The sequence below is a fragment of the Aulonocara sp. 'chitande type north' Nkhata Bay genome, linkage group LG18, assembly GCF_057382095.1.
Source record: "Aulonocara sp. 'chitande type north' Nkhata Bay isolate Kocher_YH1m ecotype deep benthic linkage group LG18, A_spYH_male_GT1.1, whole genome shotgun sequence".
In the NCBI taxonomy this organism is placed as follows: domain Eukaryota; kingdom Metazoa; phylum Chordata; class Actinopteri; order Cichliformes; family Cichlidae; genus Aulonocara; species Aulonocara sp. 'chitande type north' Nkhata Bay.
The window spans coordinates 7,941,793-7,960,915 of record NC_141361.1 but is presented as its reverse complement, the minus strand read 5'-3'; the positions used below and the strand labels follow the sequence as shown (position 1 = coordinate 7,960,915).

General features: G+C 41.3%; 1 protein-coding gene across 12 annotated transcripts in view; it reads right to left on the bottom strand.

Moving 5' to 3' along the window:
- The window catches only part of pard3ab (par-3 family cell polarity regulator alpha, b), a 245,257-nt gene that overhangs the window by 148,788 nt on the left and 77,346 nt on the right, over positions 1-19,123 (bottom strand). For all 12 annotated transcript variants that reach the window (XR_015125953.1, XM_086270848.1, XM_086270850.1 and 9 more), the window contains exons 3-5: positions 11,898-12,081; positions 5,886-6,073; positions 4,246-4,389 (exon numbers count right to left, since the gene is read on the bottom strand). Coding sequence is in view for 11 of the 12 variants with exons in the window: in XM_086270848.1 (XP_086126974.1) it covers positions 4,246-4,389; positions 5,886-6,073; positions 11,898-12,081 (516 nt within the window). In the remaining variant the exon portion in view is untranslated. The remainder of the gene's footprint in view (positions 1-4,245; positions 4,390-5,885; positions 6,074-11,897; positions 12,082-19,123) is intronic.

The window sequence follows — 19,123 nt, the reverse complement described above, 5'->3', positions numbered from 1 at the left end:
TGCCCTGTTCTGTGCGTTTTGTTATGAGAGAGGCTGAATTCTCCTCAGGAGTAAAATAGGCCTACTCCAATATATGATGCTCTATTCTAATTCTTCTCTTCATTTTCGTACTCGTCTGTTCGACGTTATTCATTCCGGAAAGATAAGATGAAACTAACTTGAGGAAATTGCTTTGCTTAATTCATCATTCCGAGCTGCTCTATTCTAATTAAATCACTGCATATTCTATTCTTGCTCTGCTATTCTTCTTCACCACACCATTCTATTTTATATTGTTAACAAAGGTTTTATACACTGCTGGAAAATGGCTTTCTGGGCTAATTGTGCCGTGGAGGGATTCTTCTTGCTTCTCAAGAGGAAGTTTAGGAACTACACAGAAACTGTACATCCATTAAAAATACATGAAATATTCCAAATCAGCACTATTAAGAGAAGATGCTTAAAAATCACACCCTTGCTGCAGTTTCTCCCACAGGTTTTTATGCACCACGATAACTTCAAACTCTACAGTTTTTTTCTTTTGGTCTATATTCTGCTAATGTGTGGTGTTATTTTTTTTAATGACCCATGGCTTACATGCCTGTGCAGCCATGTTGGCCAGGGATTGCTGGGGTTAGGGTAGGATGTAGGGTTTTAGCGTCTTTATGTGTAAAGTTTGCATGTTCTTGTGTATGCGTGGGTTCCCTCCAGGTACACCAGCTTCCTTCTAAAGCCCAAAGACACGCAGTTAGTGGGGTTAGGTTAACTGGTGATTCTAAATTGCCCATAGGTGTCAAGCTGAGTGTGAGTGGTTGTCTGTCTCGCTGTGTTAGCCCTGCGTCAGACTGGCAACCTGCCCAGGATGTTTCCTGCTGCTCGCACTATACATACACATACACATGCGCACACAGAGGTATGGACCTAAATGTTGTATGTTTAATTGGTAGTTAAATGTTGACCTTTTATAATATCAAAGGTCAAGCATATCCATGTTACACCTATATAGGTGATTTTTCTTGCTTCAGCACTGTGTGGGTGTGTACAAATGAATTAAAGCTGAAATCTCAGTCACTCACTTATTTAGTTGCATTCTTTAGGGAGGGGATTTTTTTACCTTGATCATTGTGATTTTCACATGGAGTCTAGTGAGATGGCTTTCCTTCAGCCTGAGCAAAGGTCAATCAAAAGTCTGTTACACTGTGTACGAAGACGGTGCTGAAAGTGACAACTGATAATTAAATGGCACCGTCTTGCTATAGTCAAAGTGGAAGTAGATGCTCATATTAAATGTTTTTAAAGTTTAAAATAATGATGGCATATGCACAAATAATCTCAGGATTCAGACTGCTCTCTTTTTGCACTCCTGGTTTTGGTTGATTTCAACAAGACTTTTCCCTTTATCGGTTACTAGATGAGCTGCACCCCAAGCACAGCACATGTTCTGTCGACTTAAATTTTTATCCAACACTTCCTGCTTTGACCTAGCTACTCTGCAGGTTTTCAAAGTTAATCAAAAATGCCTTTACTGTGGTAAAGCTAAATGCACTTAGCAACAAGGAATCCACATAAAAAAAATCTTTTTTGAACCCAACAGGAGGTAAAGGCACACGCTCACTTCACAGAGGGCTTTCATCAACAAAGCTCAGTATGAAGCTAGTTTTTCAGTTATGCTAATGCTAACACTATTCCACCTTAAAAGCATTGTTTTACATAGTAGATAAATCCAGCGGCACACTTCAACTTTAGTATAAGATAAATGGGTAATTTTTCAACTTTGACTCAAACAATTAAAAAAAATACAAATGCAAAGCTAAAAATGAACATTTGTTTTTACCTAAACAGGCAGCAGACTTTGTGCTATTTCATAATTCAGACATGATGTCTAAAGACAAAACTTCTCAGAGGGCCAGGTCTGGTTTAAAGGGTTGCATTTCTATATAAAACAAAGAAATGTCTCCTTTTCATTTAAATTCAGACTAACAAAATGAAATATAGCGATGAACAGTGTTTCGGTCAATGCAACAATAGAATAAGACAAACGAGAGCATTTTAAACTTAATAAAGCAGCAGTCACGGTCTATAATCAAGTGTATACCAGCAGCCTTTAGCTTCAAACACAAGCCACCCCATCCCCCTGGTCTGGTATATCTCATATTCTTTCATTTGATTACAGTAAAAGTCCGGAACAAAATCAAGGCTTTTCTCATCATGCACTAAAGTTGCACCATCCTTCCTGGAACAAAGTAAGCTAACTGGAGCTTAAATCAATGTGATACAACCCTGCACACAGAGGGTTCCCGTGCAGAGTCGGCCAACACAAGCAACTCGTGAGGTCTCAAGACTGCGTTTGTAACACTGCAAAAACCAGTCCAACTTTACATATGATGTAATGTAACAAGATTCAAACCGTTTCATTGGGTTTTTTTCTGCTCGGCCACACACACACACACACACAAACACACACACACACTCCACCTGAGCTCTTGCAGAGCTAGCACAAAAAAAAGCTGTCTCTCTCCATCACAAGGAGAGAGACAGCTTCAAATAAGACAGACACACACTCACACACTCCAAGGCCACACAGAATATTGTAGAGGGTCCTGTCATTGTGGGAGCTGTCAGGATGAACATATGGTTGGGGAACACGTGCTCGAGTGTGCATGTGTGTGACTTTAGGAGGGCAGATGGCTTTCAGCAGGTCATTAATACCAACTACACATCCTGCACTTATCCCATCACTTAATCCCCATCAAACTAAAACCTGTTGTAAGGCGGAAGGAGGAAAACGGCGCAGCCCCAAACTAATAAATGGTGACAACTTGTTGTACATTTAACCCATCAACCAGTTTACGAAAGACCTTATATAACAACAAAGGAAGCAACCACTTTAAGCTAAATGGCACTTTGCAGAGAATCTAAGTGCTTAAGACAATAAATCAACATTAATCCATAAACAGTTTCAAACTGCTTTTAAAGCTTCTGAGAAACGGGTTAAATTGTTCTGGCTATTACAGAACGAGCACCAGGAAATTATGACATATCACAGATTATTTCTTAATGAGGTTCCACCAGAGCACAGCGTAGGCAAGGTTTAGCTAATTGTAAAGTACATGTGCATGAAAACGAAAAACAAACAAACAAATAAATAGTTTGAATTTGTTACTTTTTTGTTGGGTGACAAACAAAAAACAAAAAAAAAACGCTGATGATGTTGGATTTCTTCATGAGCATGAAGAAACGGCCTGAATGTTAATAAAATTCAACATTTTCAATTGGCCATGTGTTTAGCGTTAAGAGCTGACAAACCAAGAGACACAGAATCTAAATCCATTAAACGTGACGCATTCAAACCCAAGATTAGCTCATCTCCACAACCACACTTTGATGCTAGTCTTTATATGTTCAGTTTACACTATGGGCATTAAAGTGAAACATTTTAATGAACGCTCAGTTTTCACAACGATTGTGGATCAAAGCCGAATCGACTGCTTTGTTTACTTCCGTTTCATCTTCTGCATTACACAAGAGATCATCATTATTTCAACACAGGACTCGACTTTAAACCCAAGTCATCAAAGCTAAACAGTTCTACTAGTGCAAAGCTGAAAGGCCAACCAACAGAAAAACATCCTGAAGCTATGAAACTGAAAACTGTTCATTTCCAAACCGAATACAATCCAAAGGATACATGCAGATCATACAGAGTCATCAGTATTTATCGTGATATTCCGAAAAACTCCATGTTATACTTCATGGCATACATGACCCCAGTGGGAAAAGATCCCCCAACTCGGCAATGTTCTGGGGATCCAGTTAAACAAAACCACATGTACTACGGGTGCTTATGTTATTTACTATATCAACATTATGTTATTTCCCCATCCTCAGCTGCTCGCTCATTGTGGATTTATGGTAGAAATTCTTCACTTTTTAACCTTTCTGCAGAGATCCAAAGGGAGTGATAGAACTGCGCTCAGGCTCTGGAGTGGATCTAGGCCACTCAGACAGGCTTTCAAAGAGCCTGGGCCTGATGGGTAGTCTCAGGGTAGAACTGGCTATAAATCTCTTGACCTGGAGAGTTGAACTTATCAGGTGTGCGCGTCATGTAAAGCCATAAAAGTCTAACAGATGCAGTGCTTTCTTCCGGAACAGTTGATTAATCCTCATGTCTTCACTTTCCACACACACTTTGGGAACAATACACAGACAGAATGCACTGCTTTGAAGGAAAGCCCTGGTAGTACACATGCAGAAATAAACTCCTACCTGTTCCTGTCTCTCCAGCCAGCGGTCCACCATGGGATGATTGGCGCTGAGCGATGACCGTGCTGTCTCTCTCTGGAATTCTCTCTGATTGGCCCAGGTCCCAGCATCTCGTGGCAGACTGCGGTACGTGTCCATCCCTTTACCCTACAAGAAAAAAAAAAAAGGAATAGTTTTAGTTTTTACTTTTAATACTGTTACTACATTTCTCAGACATATGCCATGTCTGCTTTTTGTTAAGTAAATGTTTCTTTTCTTACTGAAAAATGCACATCAAGCATTAAAACCTTAACAATAAAGGCTAATCAACCTGCGCTGAATTTGTTCACAAGTCTTTTTAAAGACAGACCGGACCACTTTATAGTTGTGAGCTGGTGTGTGTACATCTGAGTATATTCTCGAGCATCTCACACTTCTGATAATCAGCTGTCTGCTTGATGTTTATTCAGCAGTGTAAAAACTATAACTTTAATCTCAGCCAAACCGATTTACTCAGGAACAAATAAAATACTAAAGAAAGCCAAACAATAACATTTTTAAGTTATCTAAGTGACTTATATATGTTTAACCTGAGTAGCGAAAGACGGCGGTGGGTTTGAAAACGATTTGCCGGGAGTCCGGTGTTCTCACTGGCTCTAGTGAGCCTTGCCCCCGGCTAGCTATCGAGCTAGTGGGTAACAGACGTCTCTGAAAACGTCGGCGCGCTTTTAAAAATATGTGGTGTCTTGATAAACTGAGCCGATATTTGAGGTTTACACAGTTACATTCTCGCCTGAAAATATGTTAAACTTTAATTTTGTGACCCAGAAAGAATAATAAAAGTAACATTAAAACTAACTAGCTGCTGCCATTGTTGAAAACTGAGCAGGGCCGCAATGGGCCGCGCTATGAATTCTGGGACACAGTCTTCTTCTTCGGGGTTTAACGGCAGCTGGCATCCTTGTACATGCAGTGCTGCCATCTTCTGTTTCAGTCCGTTATTACACTCTTAATTCCTACTACTTCAAACGACGCGTCGACTATTAAATCAGTCGTCGACGATTTTGATAGTCGACGTAATCGTGACTAGTCGACTAATCGTGGCAGCCCTAGTCTTCACACTGACAAATACAAGTCGGTGGGTGTCTGGTGGGCTCGGAGCAAAACATTAAACAGTTACTTTTACAAAAAGAAAAGGAGAGACAGAAGACGTTGGAATTAAAGTGAGTCTGTGGCTCAGCAGAGCTACAAAAACAAGAAAATCAAAGATGTCCAAATAGCAGAGTTGTGGCTTCTGTGGTTAAATAAAAGCATCTCTTAGTCGATGATGTTTATTCACACTTATTGGGTGGTGCATCTTAAACAACAGTGTGGAGGTATGTGGCTTTAGGCACAAACCGAGCAGAAGGGTGCAAATGTTCAATGTGATCAGTTTCATCTTGGGAAAGTACAAAAAGCCATAAAGCAGCTTTTAAGGAGTTCTATGGTGACGAAAACAAGATGTTGATATATAACAGATGCAAAGGAACCTTTAGTGCATTTGTACTAAAAAGACAATGGCATCCCTCGTGCAGTTTTGTGTGTGCAATTTCCTTCATTACCGTCAAATTATTCAAAATTAGCTAGCGCAAAGCCATGTCTGGTTTTGACATCCAAGCACCAACCTTCCTTTCCAGGCTATTTGTGCCAGACGAGTGGCGAGCTTTCAGGAAGCCAGCGGTGGTCGACCAGCGGGTTGGGTTCTTCCTTGATGGCGTCTCATCTGGTTGGACCCGTGACTCACCGCCGCTGAACGGCCCATTGATGGTCATCAGAGCAGGGTCACTGCTGCGCCGGACGTGGAGGGGCATATCTGAGGAACGGGTCATACACCAGGGCGTCAAAGCATTGTTGTACCTTTTTGTTTTTTACTTTTCAATGGAAAAGTTCCACTTTCATACTTATGTAAAAAACAAAAAACAAACAAACAACAAAAGAAACCCTCGGCTCTAGCTGTTAAAGACTAACGGCAAAGGCTGAGGAAGAAGACAGTTTGGAGATGATTGATGTAAATTTGCTGGAACAAATTTTACGTCTCAAACAATGTGGGCTAATAAAAGAAACAGATTCCATTATCATCCCATTGTGAATTAATGTGAATTATCGCCACAAGTCTAATCAGGCAGCCCTGCTTTACTGTCAGTGCATCTCAACCATAACGCAGAGCAGCAGGCTCTGTGTGGGAACAACAATAAGAGGAAGAGCCTATTGAGAAACCCCAGCGTTAGTGGATGCCTTCCATTAAAACTCTTCACTCTGAAAAGTTCCAGTGTGTGGGCGGTGGGCCAAGGTCCAAATAACAACCTCCAACAGGGGCAGCGCGCACGAAAACACCGCAGCCCGCGCTTGTACACAAGACACGACGTTATGACAATAAAAATAACCTCTGGAAATTTCCACGAGCTCATTTGATTAGCTGAAAGGGCAGCCATCAGACCACACAGGAGACACGGATTATAAAAGGTTAGAAGTGTTTAAAAAGCCAGAGCGTTGTCTTGGGACGACCACGCCAAGTGTCATGTTCCCATGTTCTCTTCCAAAACATATTGCTGTTTACAAGCTTTCAGATGTTTGGAGATGGTGGTGTGTGCTCATACAGGAAATGCTGTGATCTTCCCAAAGAGTGTGTATCTGAGTCAACAGCTTGTTTTTGTGTGTGTGTGTGTGTGTGTGTGTGTGTGTATTGTGAGACTAGATTGACTGTGTTCGTCTGTGTGTGTGTTAGTGTGCCTGTTTATTTGTGTTTCCTGACAAACTGTTGAGTTTGCGCATGAGATCATCTAATAGTTTTGTTTAGAGTAGGATGCGTTCACATTAAGTGGATCTTTGTGTGTGTGTTCAACTTGTGTAAAGAATACACATTAATGATGAGTTTTAATTTCGGATGTGCACAAATCAGTGACCAATGTTGTTTATGTTTGGAAGTACTAGAGCCCACAGCTACAGTGGTTGATGAGAGTGTGTAAATGTGTACACTCATGTACTTGGCTCGGTGGTTCTTCTGGGTCATCCAGAGCGTGGGATATGAATCGCTCTGAGCTGTGGGAGGCAGTGGCTCTCTGGGGGATGGAGTTCAGGAGGGGACAGAGTGCGGGCTGCCTGACAGGTCTCAACAACACCTACAGCTGAAACTGCAACTCCCAGGAGGCATTAGGATGCAGGGGTGCTTCCCTCGAACCGAATCACGGTCAAGACTAATGTGTCCCGAACCCACATCTATTGAATTTGCATCGGCTCTGTGGAAAATGCTTGGCGGTTTCACGCAGTCACAATGCTTTAAACAAAGACAGGTCGCTACCCTTCTTTGTCATCGCTCATCTTAAATGCCATTGTGATCTCGCGGCACAGCTGCAGTCATTAACCTTTTGTTCGTCTTGTCAGACGCAGTGATCAGAAAACAATTATTCTAACTACAGCACAACAGCTTGGTTAATGAGTGCCGGTTAAGATACCGTTCACCAGCTCAAATTTCACACTACTTCAGACATCTCATAAGTGAGAAAAAAAGAAGTGCGTAATGACAGCACCTATGTCATGAACGCAGCTGCAACAAAACACAGAATAAATTACACCAAAGTCTGCATAACTCTTTGAGTACAAGACCTAATCAAATTAAATGAGGAGTTATTAAAAGCAGGTATGTCATTTAGAAGTAATTGCAATATTTAAGGGATGCAGGGCAGTTCGGCAATAACATTCCCGACATAAAAACAGGATTTGGGAACTCTAAGGCTGCAGTCCCAAACTTTTTTTGCCCCAGGGACCAGTTTAATGTCAGACAATATTTTCATGGACCGGCCTTTAAAGTGTCGCGGATAAATATAGTAAAATAAAACAATACGATCAAGACAAAAACTGTGGTATTTTGTAAATATAATAATAAACATGAATTCACTGTGTAATTGTGTAACTTTATTAGCAGCGTCCTCTTGAAATGCGTCAACAACATTGAGAGTAACATCCTCCTCTCTGCCCCTTAATGCTCTCTGGTCGCTATGGTAATGGGTAAATATTTCTTTCAAAATAAGACACACAACTACAACACGGGAAAAGACCCAGGGAAACTGAGTTAACGATAAAAAACCCGAAAACCATAAATTTCACACCTGAGCCTCAACTCTTGCGGATCGGTACCGGTCCCCGGGGGTTGGGGACCACTGCTCTAAGCCATGATTACGGTCCCCATACAGCGTACTTTGATGTATGTCAAATGTATGATGTATGCAAAAAGTTCCTCAAATAATTTTTTTTTTGCTACACCCTCCTGGTCTTCATTACAGCTAGTTCACACAAAACAAATGATGCTTCTTCATCCCCGACACAAACAGAGCTCTGTTTTTACCTTCGTCTATTCATATCAGGTTGTTTTGGGGATTTTTACCATTTACACCAGTGTGATATGGAGTGAAATCATTTTATGCCCAATTTTTGTTGTTTTGTTAGTTGACACGGGTCAAAGCAGCAGTCACGCTGTGAGATGGCCAACCTTCATTTGATCCCAGGCCATCTCTGATCACAAGACAAGATGCAACAGCCAACTTTCACCATCACTGTGCAACAAAAGACTACTGCTCTGGAGGAAAAAGAAGTAAGTAAGTAAGTAAAATTTTATTTATATAGCACATTTCTAGATAGAAATCACAAAGTGCTTTACAAGATATAACAGATTATAAAAAACAAAAAACAAACAAGATACAAACAAAACTAAAGAAATCATCACAATTATTTCACTTTGATCATCTCTCATGTGGAATAGCGCAAAATCACACAGGGTACACCAAGCTCAGTTTTTTTGCTATGTTCAAAAAGACAATCTTTTTCAAGTTGCCATCTGAAAGCCTCACACATCCACAACAGTAGTATTGTCCCTTAATTATTATTTTCTTATCTGCAGAGGTTTTTCCATTTAACAAAGCCAAGAAAATAACATCAATCCATTTGTGAATTTCGATAGAGCTCTCTGTCTAATAAGCTTAATCATTTTTCTTTTAAGCTCCTGGGCCGAACAAGAAAACTGGCAAAGCCCCACAGAGTCCAGCGCTTCTCATCTCCTCTTCTCTCCAACATAAATCAGTGATTGAAAGCTAGTCTCATTAGGGTGCTTATGAAAAAAATAATCAAATTCTTTCTCTTCCATGTCAGACATTTTTCTTAAAACCCATTAAAATTCAGCTGATGAGATTCTGAGTCGTCAATTAAGCAGGGTTAGAATTTATTATGAAGAAAGTTAAATTGGACGCATCTGGCAGGTGTGATTGTAGCAGAGATGTCAATTTCTTACTGAAAATTCACAATCAGCATTCTCATCCAGAAACGCAATTAGGGCTAAAGTGACCTCCGTCACACTGTGTGTGTGTGTGTGTGTGTGTGTGTGTGTGTGTGTGTGTGTGTGTGTGTGTGTGTGTGTGTGTGTGTGTGTTATTGAGACCAAGAGAAAAGGAAAATTGTGCTGTCTCTGTCAGTCAATGCTATTTCAAAGGTCATTAGTGAATAAGACAGTAGAGGGCTTTGGTGCTAATTAAAAGACAGTAATGAAAAAAAACTCCTTTTAACTTTTACTCTTTCTGATAACTACACATAAAGGTGCTCGACACATCCAGTCTAGAGGTAAACAAGCTCTATGCTAAAAGTGAAAAATCTTAATCAAACTTCTAGTTTAGTGCAGGAGCCTACTTTACAGTGCTGCTGTGATCACTACATGCTAACACACTAATTCTCTGTTTAAATAAGACTGAGCTAGCTAGCTAGCATTAGCATTAGCTGACAACTACCCGCCTCCAAAAGAGACCACAAAAACGCAGCACCAACAAACAAATAAATACAAAGAGAAAAAGAAAGGCAAACATGAGCCTTCGATTTGTTTTAATACAGTCTGTAACTATAGATTTACTTTAATATCTTTTTGTCTGCATCCTATTCATTAAAAAAACAAAAAAAAAAAAAAAAAAAACCTTGGTATGAATTAGACGCATTTCTTTTGGACCAAAAAAATATTTTGAATTTATGATTTTCTCTATTTTTGTTATTCAATTTTATATTAATAAAACCATATTTTTTTATATCAACTGTATTCAATAGACGGTGAAGAGAGGACAGGAAAGCAGGGGCAGACATGCGGCAAACAGTGTTGCCAACTCCTCAGTAAGGAAAATCGCTATTGGCTGTCCTAAAAGTTGCTAGAAGTCGCTAAATGACGTCACTGCCTAATTTGCATAATTGGTCATGCTAATATAATTGTAACCTACGTTGTTGGAGAGAGAAATAACATCAGGGAAGAGACATAAAGTGAGTAAAAAACATCCTAAATGCATTTAGAATTTATTTAGAACTACAAATTAAATTTATTTTAGCAATTATTGTTTTTTGTAATGTCACAATTCCAACCCTGCTCCTTTATCTGGGCTTGGACCGGCAAAAGTGGCCCGAAATAGGCACTCTGGTGGAGTTACACTGTGTATGTGTGTTTATAAGTAGTTTTAAACCTGATCCACAAAACAGCATAACAGTAAAAGAAGAACTGACTGCGTTACAGTCAGTGCGGGAGCAGCGGCTTCGCTCATGCGCGATTCATTTGCAGTTCGGACGCATAGGTGTGAACATCTTCTGCCCTGATAGCAGCTGGGGGAGGACTATCCTCCGCCCGTGAGCGCTTTGGAACGGGTGAGGTGCCCACGGCAGCACCCGCTGCTTGTTGAGAGTAAAAGCAATACCCGCTTTCACGTCAAAAAGTCGTCATAAATAAGTCTCCAATAACACCAGAAAAAAGTCGCCAGATTTGTCGCTAGTCGCTTTTTTAGAAAAAAAAAAGTCGCTAAGGGGGTCTGAAAAATCGCTAAATATAGCGACAAAGTCGCTAAGTTGGCAACACTGGCAGCAAAGGGCTGCAGGTAGGACTCTACACTAACCCGGGCCAGCTGCTCTCAGCTGCATGGCATGTGGTCGCCCGCTCAACGTACTGAGCTAAACTGGCGCCCATAAAACCATAATTATTAATTATTCTAATACAAATAGAAGGAACACTTCTTTCACTTTAGGTAGTCTGATAAAAATATGGACGGGTGGTGACGGTTGTCTTTCTGTATATTTGCGTGTACATGTTTGCTTGCTTCTGTGCAAAAGATCTCGCTTGATCCAAATTGACAAATCACCTACACGAGTCACTTTCCCATCCAAACTCAGAGTAATTGCAGTAGAAGAAGTGACTTGGCCAGCGAAACTGCAGAGGTGAATGGCCTCAGCGTCACATTTGATTTAGGAGGCAGCGAATAGAACCAATTAGCCACTTTGGCCGGGGATCAAACGGCTATCTGTGTCTGAAAAAAAAAAAAAAAAAAAAAAAAAAGGCACCTCCTGTCCAATTAACAAAATTTATGAACAGGGCGACGGTATGGCTGGGACGTGATAAGGTGATTTGTTGTGTTTTCTCTATACTGCTGTGGTTGATGACATTTGACTCCAATGAAGATGATAACGTGAGGAATATAAGACGAACTGAATTAAATATTAATCGGCCAATGTTGCAGTTCCTGATTGTATCTTTAGGGTAATGATCCATCTGTCAAAATAATGCATGCCTGTGCTAATAACCCTAATGGTATTTGATCCAGAAACGCGTGTTCTCCAGTCTCGCGACTTACTGGTGCGCAGGGCCGAAGGCGTGACCTCGATCTCGCTGGCGGCCTGGTAAGGCTGGAAAGCAGAGGCTCCGCTGCCTGCGCTGAGGTCTGCAGCAAACAGGTCGGGGCTCTGGGTGCCTGTGGAGCTGGCACTGGTGCCATCACCGCCATGATGGGGTTCCTGTTCATCATATATAGCTATTAACTGCAGGAAAAAGGAAAAACAGAGGAGAGAGCACAAAAGGTCAGATTTCAGAAATATGTAGCGTAATGTTACACCGCAGTATCGAAGTAATATGGCACAGGAAAAATATATATATTTTTAACTTTATGGAATGACAATGCTTAGCTGTAATCTGGATATAGAGAACAATTACAAAGAAGGTGCAATGGCAGGAAACAAAAAATGATAAACACCTAAAAAGAAGAAGATGATAATGATGAACGACTCTTTTGTAGCAATACCTACTCATTTTCCCTCAGACTTGAAATTAAGCAGCATTCATGCATTTCCCCCCATATTTAAAACTACACGGGAAAGGAGAGACTTCATTATCTGCAAATCTGATTTTAATCCATTTAATCCAGGAAGAGGCAAATAAGAATAATTAAAACACAGCACACTGTGTGATTTTTGAAGGTAGGCATTAACACCAACTGAACCACACTGGCTCAAAAATCAGTCCTACTGGGTGTAATCAGGAAGTCCAAATCATAGCTGGTGTTCTATAAATGTAGAAGTGGCTTCCCTGAAAATGTGCACAGATAAATAGAAGCCATGGTGGTCCTTCTCGGCTCAAATGCACGGGGACCGCACATAAAGTCCAAAGGAAAATTGAGGTGATTTAGACCCCCCCATTTTATTCTATGACAGAGACACACTCATTATGTCCAATCATATTCTCCCTCCACTCAAAAAGCTTCGTCTTTCACTCCACGTCTTTATGTTCAAAGACCTCACAGATCTGATTAATTCCAGCGTCTGCAGAGTCCCTTTATTAGATGCCATCTCTCTGCGACTCCCACTAGGCCGGCGTATGTGCTCAGCTGGCTTCAGTTAGCTGAGGAGAAAATGAAAAATCCATCCAACACGTGCCAATTTGAGGGATGTGATCCGAGCGTCCCTCGAGGTGAGATCTGATGCAGAAGCACGACTGTGATAAGGTTTGCCCCTAATGCACAAAATATTAACCACATTCAAAACTAGCACACGTGCTCAACCGCTCAAACATCTTCAAGACATCACTTCACTTTATCTGGGTTTATTGACATGATCCTAACCAAAGGAAACGCCTGAACTTTAAAGAAAAACTGACCAAAAGCAGCTAGTCACAGACAACATACTAATTTCACCTCAAGGAAAATATATATATTTTAAAAATACCATGCTGTGTGTGAAATAAAGATATGTTTTTGCAAGGGCTCTTTGAAGATCAGTAATAAGGGTTTCCAGGTTTATCGATTTTATTTAGCGTCAGAAATAGATTTTCCTCTTAGAGGAAGAGTTTCAAATGAAGCCAGTTTAACATTTATAAGAGGAGGGAATTCAAAAGGAGAAGCATTTCACTTCTTCGAAGCAAGCAGTTCTTTAATCAACAATTTTAGTTGCATATGCATCATGAATACTGCTTTTAATATCATGGGCTAGAGCTAATCAGTAAGGTAACACTCAGGAGTATGAAAGCAAAACAATCACTACAAGCGAAGGTGTCTACATAAGAAGCCTCGCTTCGACTGCAGTCGGAGGAGAAAATCTTTTATACTAATCTCAGGAAGTTCTGATCTTACACCGTGCAGAAACACGGTCTAATTTCACTACGGGCAACCAAGAGAGAAGTTCAGTGTCAAACTGACCCAATTCTGATCAGCGATGACAAGAGTCCATCGCAAGCGCTCAAGTGCAAGTGGTCACACCGGGACATCCAAGCAGCGATTTAAAAAACAGCCGCCACTCAAACCAAGGTCGAGGGGCGCCACTGGAGAAATGACCAAAGAAGATCAGCCAAATTTCTATTCCATGCGGTTTTTGACTTTTTTATGGGCATAGACGGGGAACTAAAGGGTCACACCTCGCCGTTTATGAACGTATGGTACAAAATGACTGGAGGGTTCTTTTAAAAGTAGTATATTTGTTTTTAAAAGTAGTATATTTGTTTTTAAAAGTAGTATATTTGTACGTAACGTATGACTAAAATAAATGAAACCAATTCCATGGTGGAGTCGTTGTGTGTCTATTGCTTCAATGATTCTCACAAGTAACATCAAAGTCCAAACATCATCTTCATCACACTAAAGATGAAAAGAAACTGTAAGCACAAAATATTAACACTTCAAGACATTCAGGCTGCATACAGTGCAAATTAAAACACACCAAGTTCTCTAAATCACACACACACACACACACACACACACGCACACACACACACACGGACAAATAAAAAGAAATGCATTGATACACACACAATTACATCTAGAGACACAAAGACACCCACAGAATCCATTAAAACACACACACACCATTCAAATCCAACGACCATTTTTCCAGCACATTAAACCTTCATTTCAGCCACATTTAGCCTGAGAGCTGTGGAGTTTTATAGCTTGCTGGACAGGCTCCCCTGGTGAGAGAAACATACTCTCCAGGGCACACACACAAACACACACACACACACACACACTTAAAAACATTTACAGACCTCAACACTCATTTTTCCCCATTAGTCCCTTTACATAAACGCAAACACATTTACTTCGAATTACAGCTCGCTACAGCCAGAGGCTAATGTGAGCGCACGTTAATGAGGATTACAAAGGTCAAAGGGCGAGGCTATGTGTGCGCTGCAGAAGTAATGAAAGTGCCAATAAAGACAGAAAAGAAAGGAGAAGAGGTGAAAATAGTGGACTGACAAGTAAAACAGGTGTGTGTGCTCAGGTGCGAGCGTGTGTGCGCTTTAGTGAGACTCATGAGAAAAGGGAGTGTGTGCTGTGTGTTTGTAATTGTGTGTTTTATGTGTACAAATCTATATAAACCTGTGAGTGTAGTCTGCTGCTCCCTCATTAAAGCTCAGTTCAGGCCACAAGGGCTGAGTCAGCAAACTCCCTGCCTCCCTGGGCTACTCCCCAAGGGCACCACAGAAGAAGAGCTCTCAACCCCATGTGCTTTTTCAGCCCATGTGGCTGTTATTACATGGTAATCGGTTCAGCTGCAGCGGGCACTAAAAATGTGTTCAGGCTGAGCTTACCTGATATCGCTCAAAGTAGAAATAATCTGCAGCAATTAGCATTGCAAAAATAAAAGCCGTACAGCGCTGGGATATCTGACAAAAAACAGCAGCAATCATAAAACCTGTTGAGACATACAAATATCTGCCGCTAAAGCCATTTTGGACAGATCGTTAATCACATTCGCCCATTATCCCTGACGCTTTTCTGCATTATTATTATTCTATGGCATTAAGCTCCCAGTCTTTGACGCCTGAAAAAGCCTGCAGGGACCTCAAAGTTTTTCGCATAATTTAAATTATTGAAACCCAGAAACAGTCACTGGAAGTATTTGCATTGCATTGTTTTCTACACGGCATACAAATTGCGCATGTACGGGACCATTTGCTTACAGTGAATACATCCATATGCAGATGAGTAGATAGTAATAAACATTTTTCAGTACAAAAACAAACGCTTGCTGCGGGGTACACCAATAAGACACAAACGTTGCAAGAGTGTAGCTGCTAAAAAAAAACACTTAACTAGCAAACGCGCCTCAAGCTTTCAGAAGGAACTGTCAGGAATAAATGCTGTTCAAGAAAAGTCCCCAAGAGTATTTTTTTAAACCCCAAAATATGCATTCAAGCCTTAATTTGCATTCCCATGAAAAGCTTGTATCAGATTGCAGCAAGCGGCATGCGCCAAACTTTGGAAGGGTGGAATTATTTAAGTCGTAACAATATGAGCAGAAGATTGGTGGTTTGGAATGTCATATTTCCTACTAACATGTCCATCATTTGAATGCAGCACAAGACTTCAAGCTTAATGTTCCGCTCGAGTGTCATACGTAACGCTAAAATGCACAGTAAAGTAAAAATGTTTAAACAAAAATTAAAAATACATTACTTATAATCCGAGTTGACTTTCAGTGTCTCGGTGGATTTGGCTTTTGGCTGCTATTACTTTACACGCTGAATAAGGTCAAAGGGAACATCAGCTGTTGCCAGACTTCCCTTGGAAACTGACCAAACATGGGTTTTAAATAAGTGAATATGCCGTAGCTTCAGCAGTACAGGGCAGCGTTGTGACTGACAGATGCTCCCTCGAGGTTACGTGTTATTTCTGTCGGAGGTTTTGAATTGTTGTCTGCGAGCTAAGAAACAGCCCCGAGTCAAAGCTAATTGCTGAGGTTTGTTGACAAGCACAGCCCTGACCCTGCCACAGGAGAGCTGCTTAAACGCATAGGAGCGCACGCTCACAGGCACACACACACACACACACGCACGCACACACACACAACAACACAAGGGTGACATCCAATTAGCAAGGTTCTGAGAAAAACAGAGGATGTAGAGTGAGAATTAGGTGTTGATTGGTCTGTGGAACTGTGTCAATATGTTGAAGACAACAAAAATAAATATGTAACCTGCTGTTTGCAAGGCACTATGTGTATTTTTCACTTGTCTTTCAAAGTAAGAGTACTTATCGAAAACACAACTACATTTGCAACTTTTCCTTTATGTAACTTGCCATTTGTGTTATTAAGAATCTAATAATAACAAAAGAAATATGAAACTAAAGGACTTCAGATTAAAGGAAAGAACTTTTATGGTAATTATAAAATCCAAATGAAAATGATTTGCAATCCATCCGGCTTTATTATGTGCTACATTTCTGCATAGCTCTGCAATTACACCTGCAAAACTCGAGTTGACCTGAGGTTTCTATGCACTGCTGATATTCTTGCCCACTGAGCTGAGCAGAATAAATCAGAGATGGAGCTAACAGTAAACACTGCAACACACTAGGGCTGCCACGATTAGTCGACTAGTCACAATTACGTCGACTATCAAAATCGTCGATGACTGATTTAATAGTCGACGCATCCTTTGAAACTTTGTAAGATCACAAAAGACGCAGGAATAATAGCAGGATTTCAGAGTGTAATAACGGACTGAAACAGAAGATGGCAGCACTGCATCTACAAGGATGCCAGCTGCCGTTAAACCCCGAAGAAGAAGACTGTGTCCCAGAATTCATAGCGCAGCCCTGCTCAGTTTCCAACAATGGCGGCAGCTAGTTAGTTTTAATATTACTCTTATTATTCTTTCTGGGTCACAAAATAAACGTTTAACATATTTTCAGGCGAGAAAATATGTTAAACTGTGTAAACCTCAAATATCTGCTCAGTTTATCAAGACACCACATATTTTCAAAAGCGCTCCGACGTTTTCGGAGACGTCTGTTACCCACTAGCTCGATAGCGAGCCGGGGGCAAGGCTCACTAGAGCCCGTGAGAACACCGGACTCCCGGCAAATCGTTTTCAAACCCACCGCCGTCTTTCGCTACTCAGGTTAAACATGATATATAAGTCACTTAGATAACTTAACAATGTTATTGTTCGGCTTTTTTTTAGTATTTTATTTGTTCCTGAGTAAATCAGTTTGTCTGAGATTAAAGTTATAGTTTTTACACAGCTGAATAAACATCAAGCAGACAGCTGATCATCAGAAGTGTGAGATGCTCGAGAATATACTCCGGTGTCCTGTTATATTTTAGATAGGAAGGAGTTTATTAAACTTCACTGAAACAACCTGCAGATTTCATTAAAATTTAATAAACTATCATCTTGTCTTTATCTTTAGTTAGCACATACTTTAAACACTTAAAGCTGTAAGCTAATGATAGTTATATAAGAGCAGATGCTGCTGGTGCAATAAGCTGTACGTTTTACGTCCAATGGATGATGATCTGATTAGTCGACTAATCGCAAAAATGATCGGTGACTAGTCGACTATCAAAATAATCGTTTGTGGCAGCCCTACAACACACACACACACACACACACACACACACACACACACACACACACACACACACACACACACACACACACACACACACAAAGAGCAGACCTAGATATAGACTAAGTTTGTACACAGACTGCTAGAGCTACGACAACCAGAAAATAGCACCTAGCAAGTCAGGAATATTACACATGGCGGTCACACTTGTCATAAGCTGGATCATGTTAGCAACAATGGGGTATGCCAGGTGGAAAAAATGGCTGATTCTGGTCTTCATATGAACAAACAATAAATAAACAAATCAATCAATCAAAAACCAAAAAACCCAAGCAGATGACAGTTAAGAGTTAGCAAAGAGGTATTTTGGAACAATTTTCTCTAAAACATCCATCCATCCATCCATCCTCATCCGCTTTGTCCGGGGCCGGGTCGCGGGGGCAGCAGCCTAAGCAAAGAGGCCCAGACCTCCCTCTCCCCAGCCACCTCCTCCAGCTTGTCCGGGGGAATACCAAGGCGTTCCCAGGCCAGCCGAGAGATATAATCTCTCCAGCGTGTCCTGGGTCTGCCCCGGGGCCTCCTCCCGGTGGGACATGCCTGGAACACCTCACCCAGGAGGCACCCGGGGGGCATCCTTGTCAGATGCCCGAACCACCTCAGCTGGCTCCTTTCGATGTGGAGCAGCAGCTGCTCTACTCTGAGCCCCTCCCGGATGGCCGAACTTCTCACCCTATCTCTAAGGGAGAGGCCAGCCACCCTTCGGAGGAAGCTCATTTCCGCCGCTTGTATCCGCGATCTCGTTCTTTCGGTCACTACCCACAGCTCGTGGCCATAGGTGAGGGTAGGGACGTAGATCGACCGGTAAATTGAGAGCTTCGCTTTTACACTCAGCTCCCTCTTCACCACGACGGACCGGTGCAGCGTCCGCATTACTGCAGCTGCAGCCCCAATCCGTCTGTCGATCTCCGGCTCCCTTCTCCCATCACTCGCGAACAAGACCCCGAGATACTTGAACTCCTCCACTTGTGGCAGGAACTCATCCCCGACCCGGAGTGGGCACTCCACCCTTTTCCGACTGAGAACCGGCTGGTTCTCTAAAACAAGTCCAATAAAAACATAATTTGCTGACGGGCTGTACTGCCTCCCTAACATAATTTAAGTAAAGCCTCTGAAATGTTGGAAAAAGATGCAACTCTCTCTTCATTCTGTAAATCCCTTTTTAAAGCACAGATTGATGT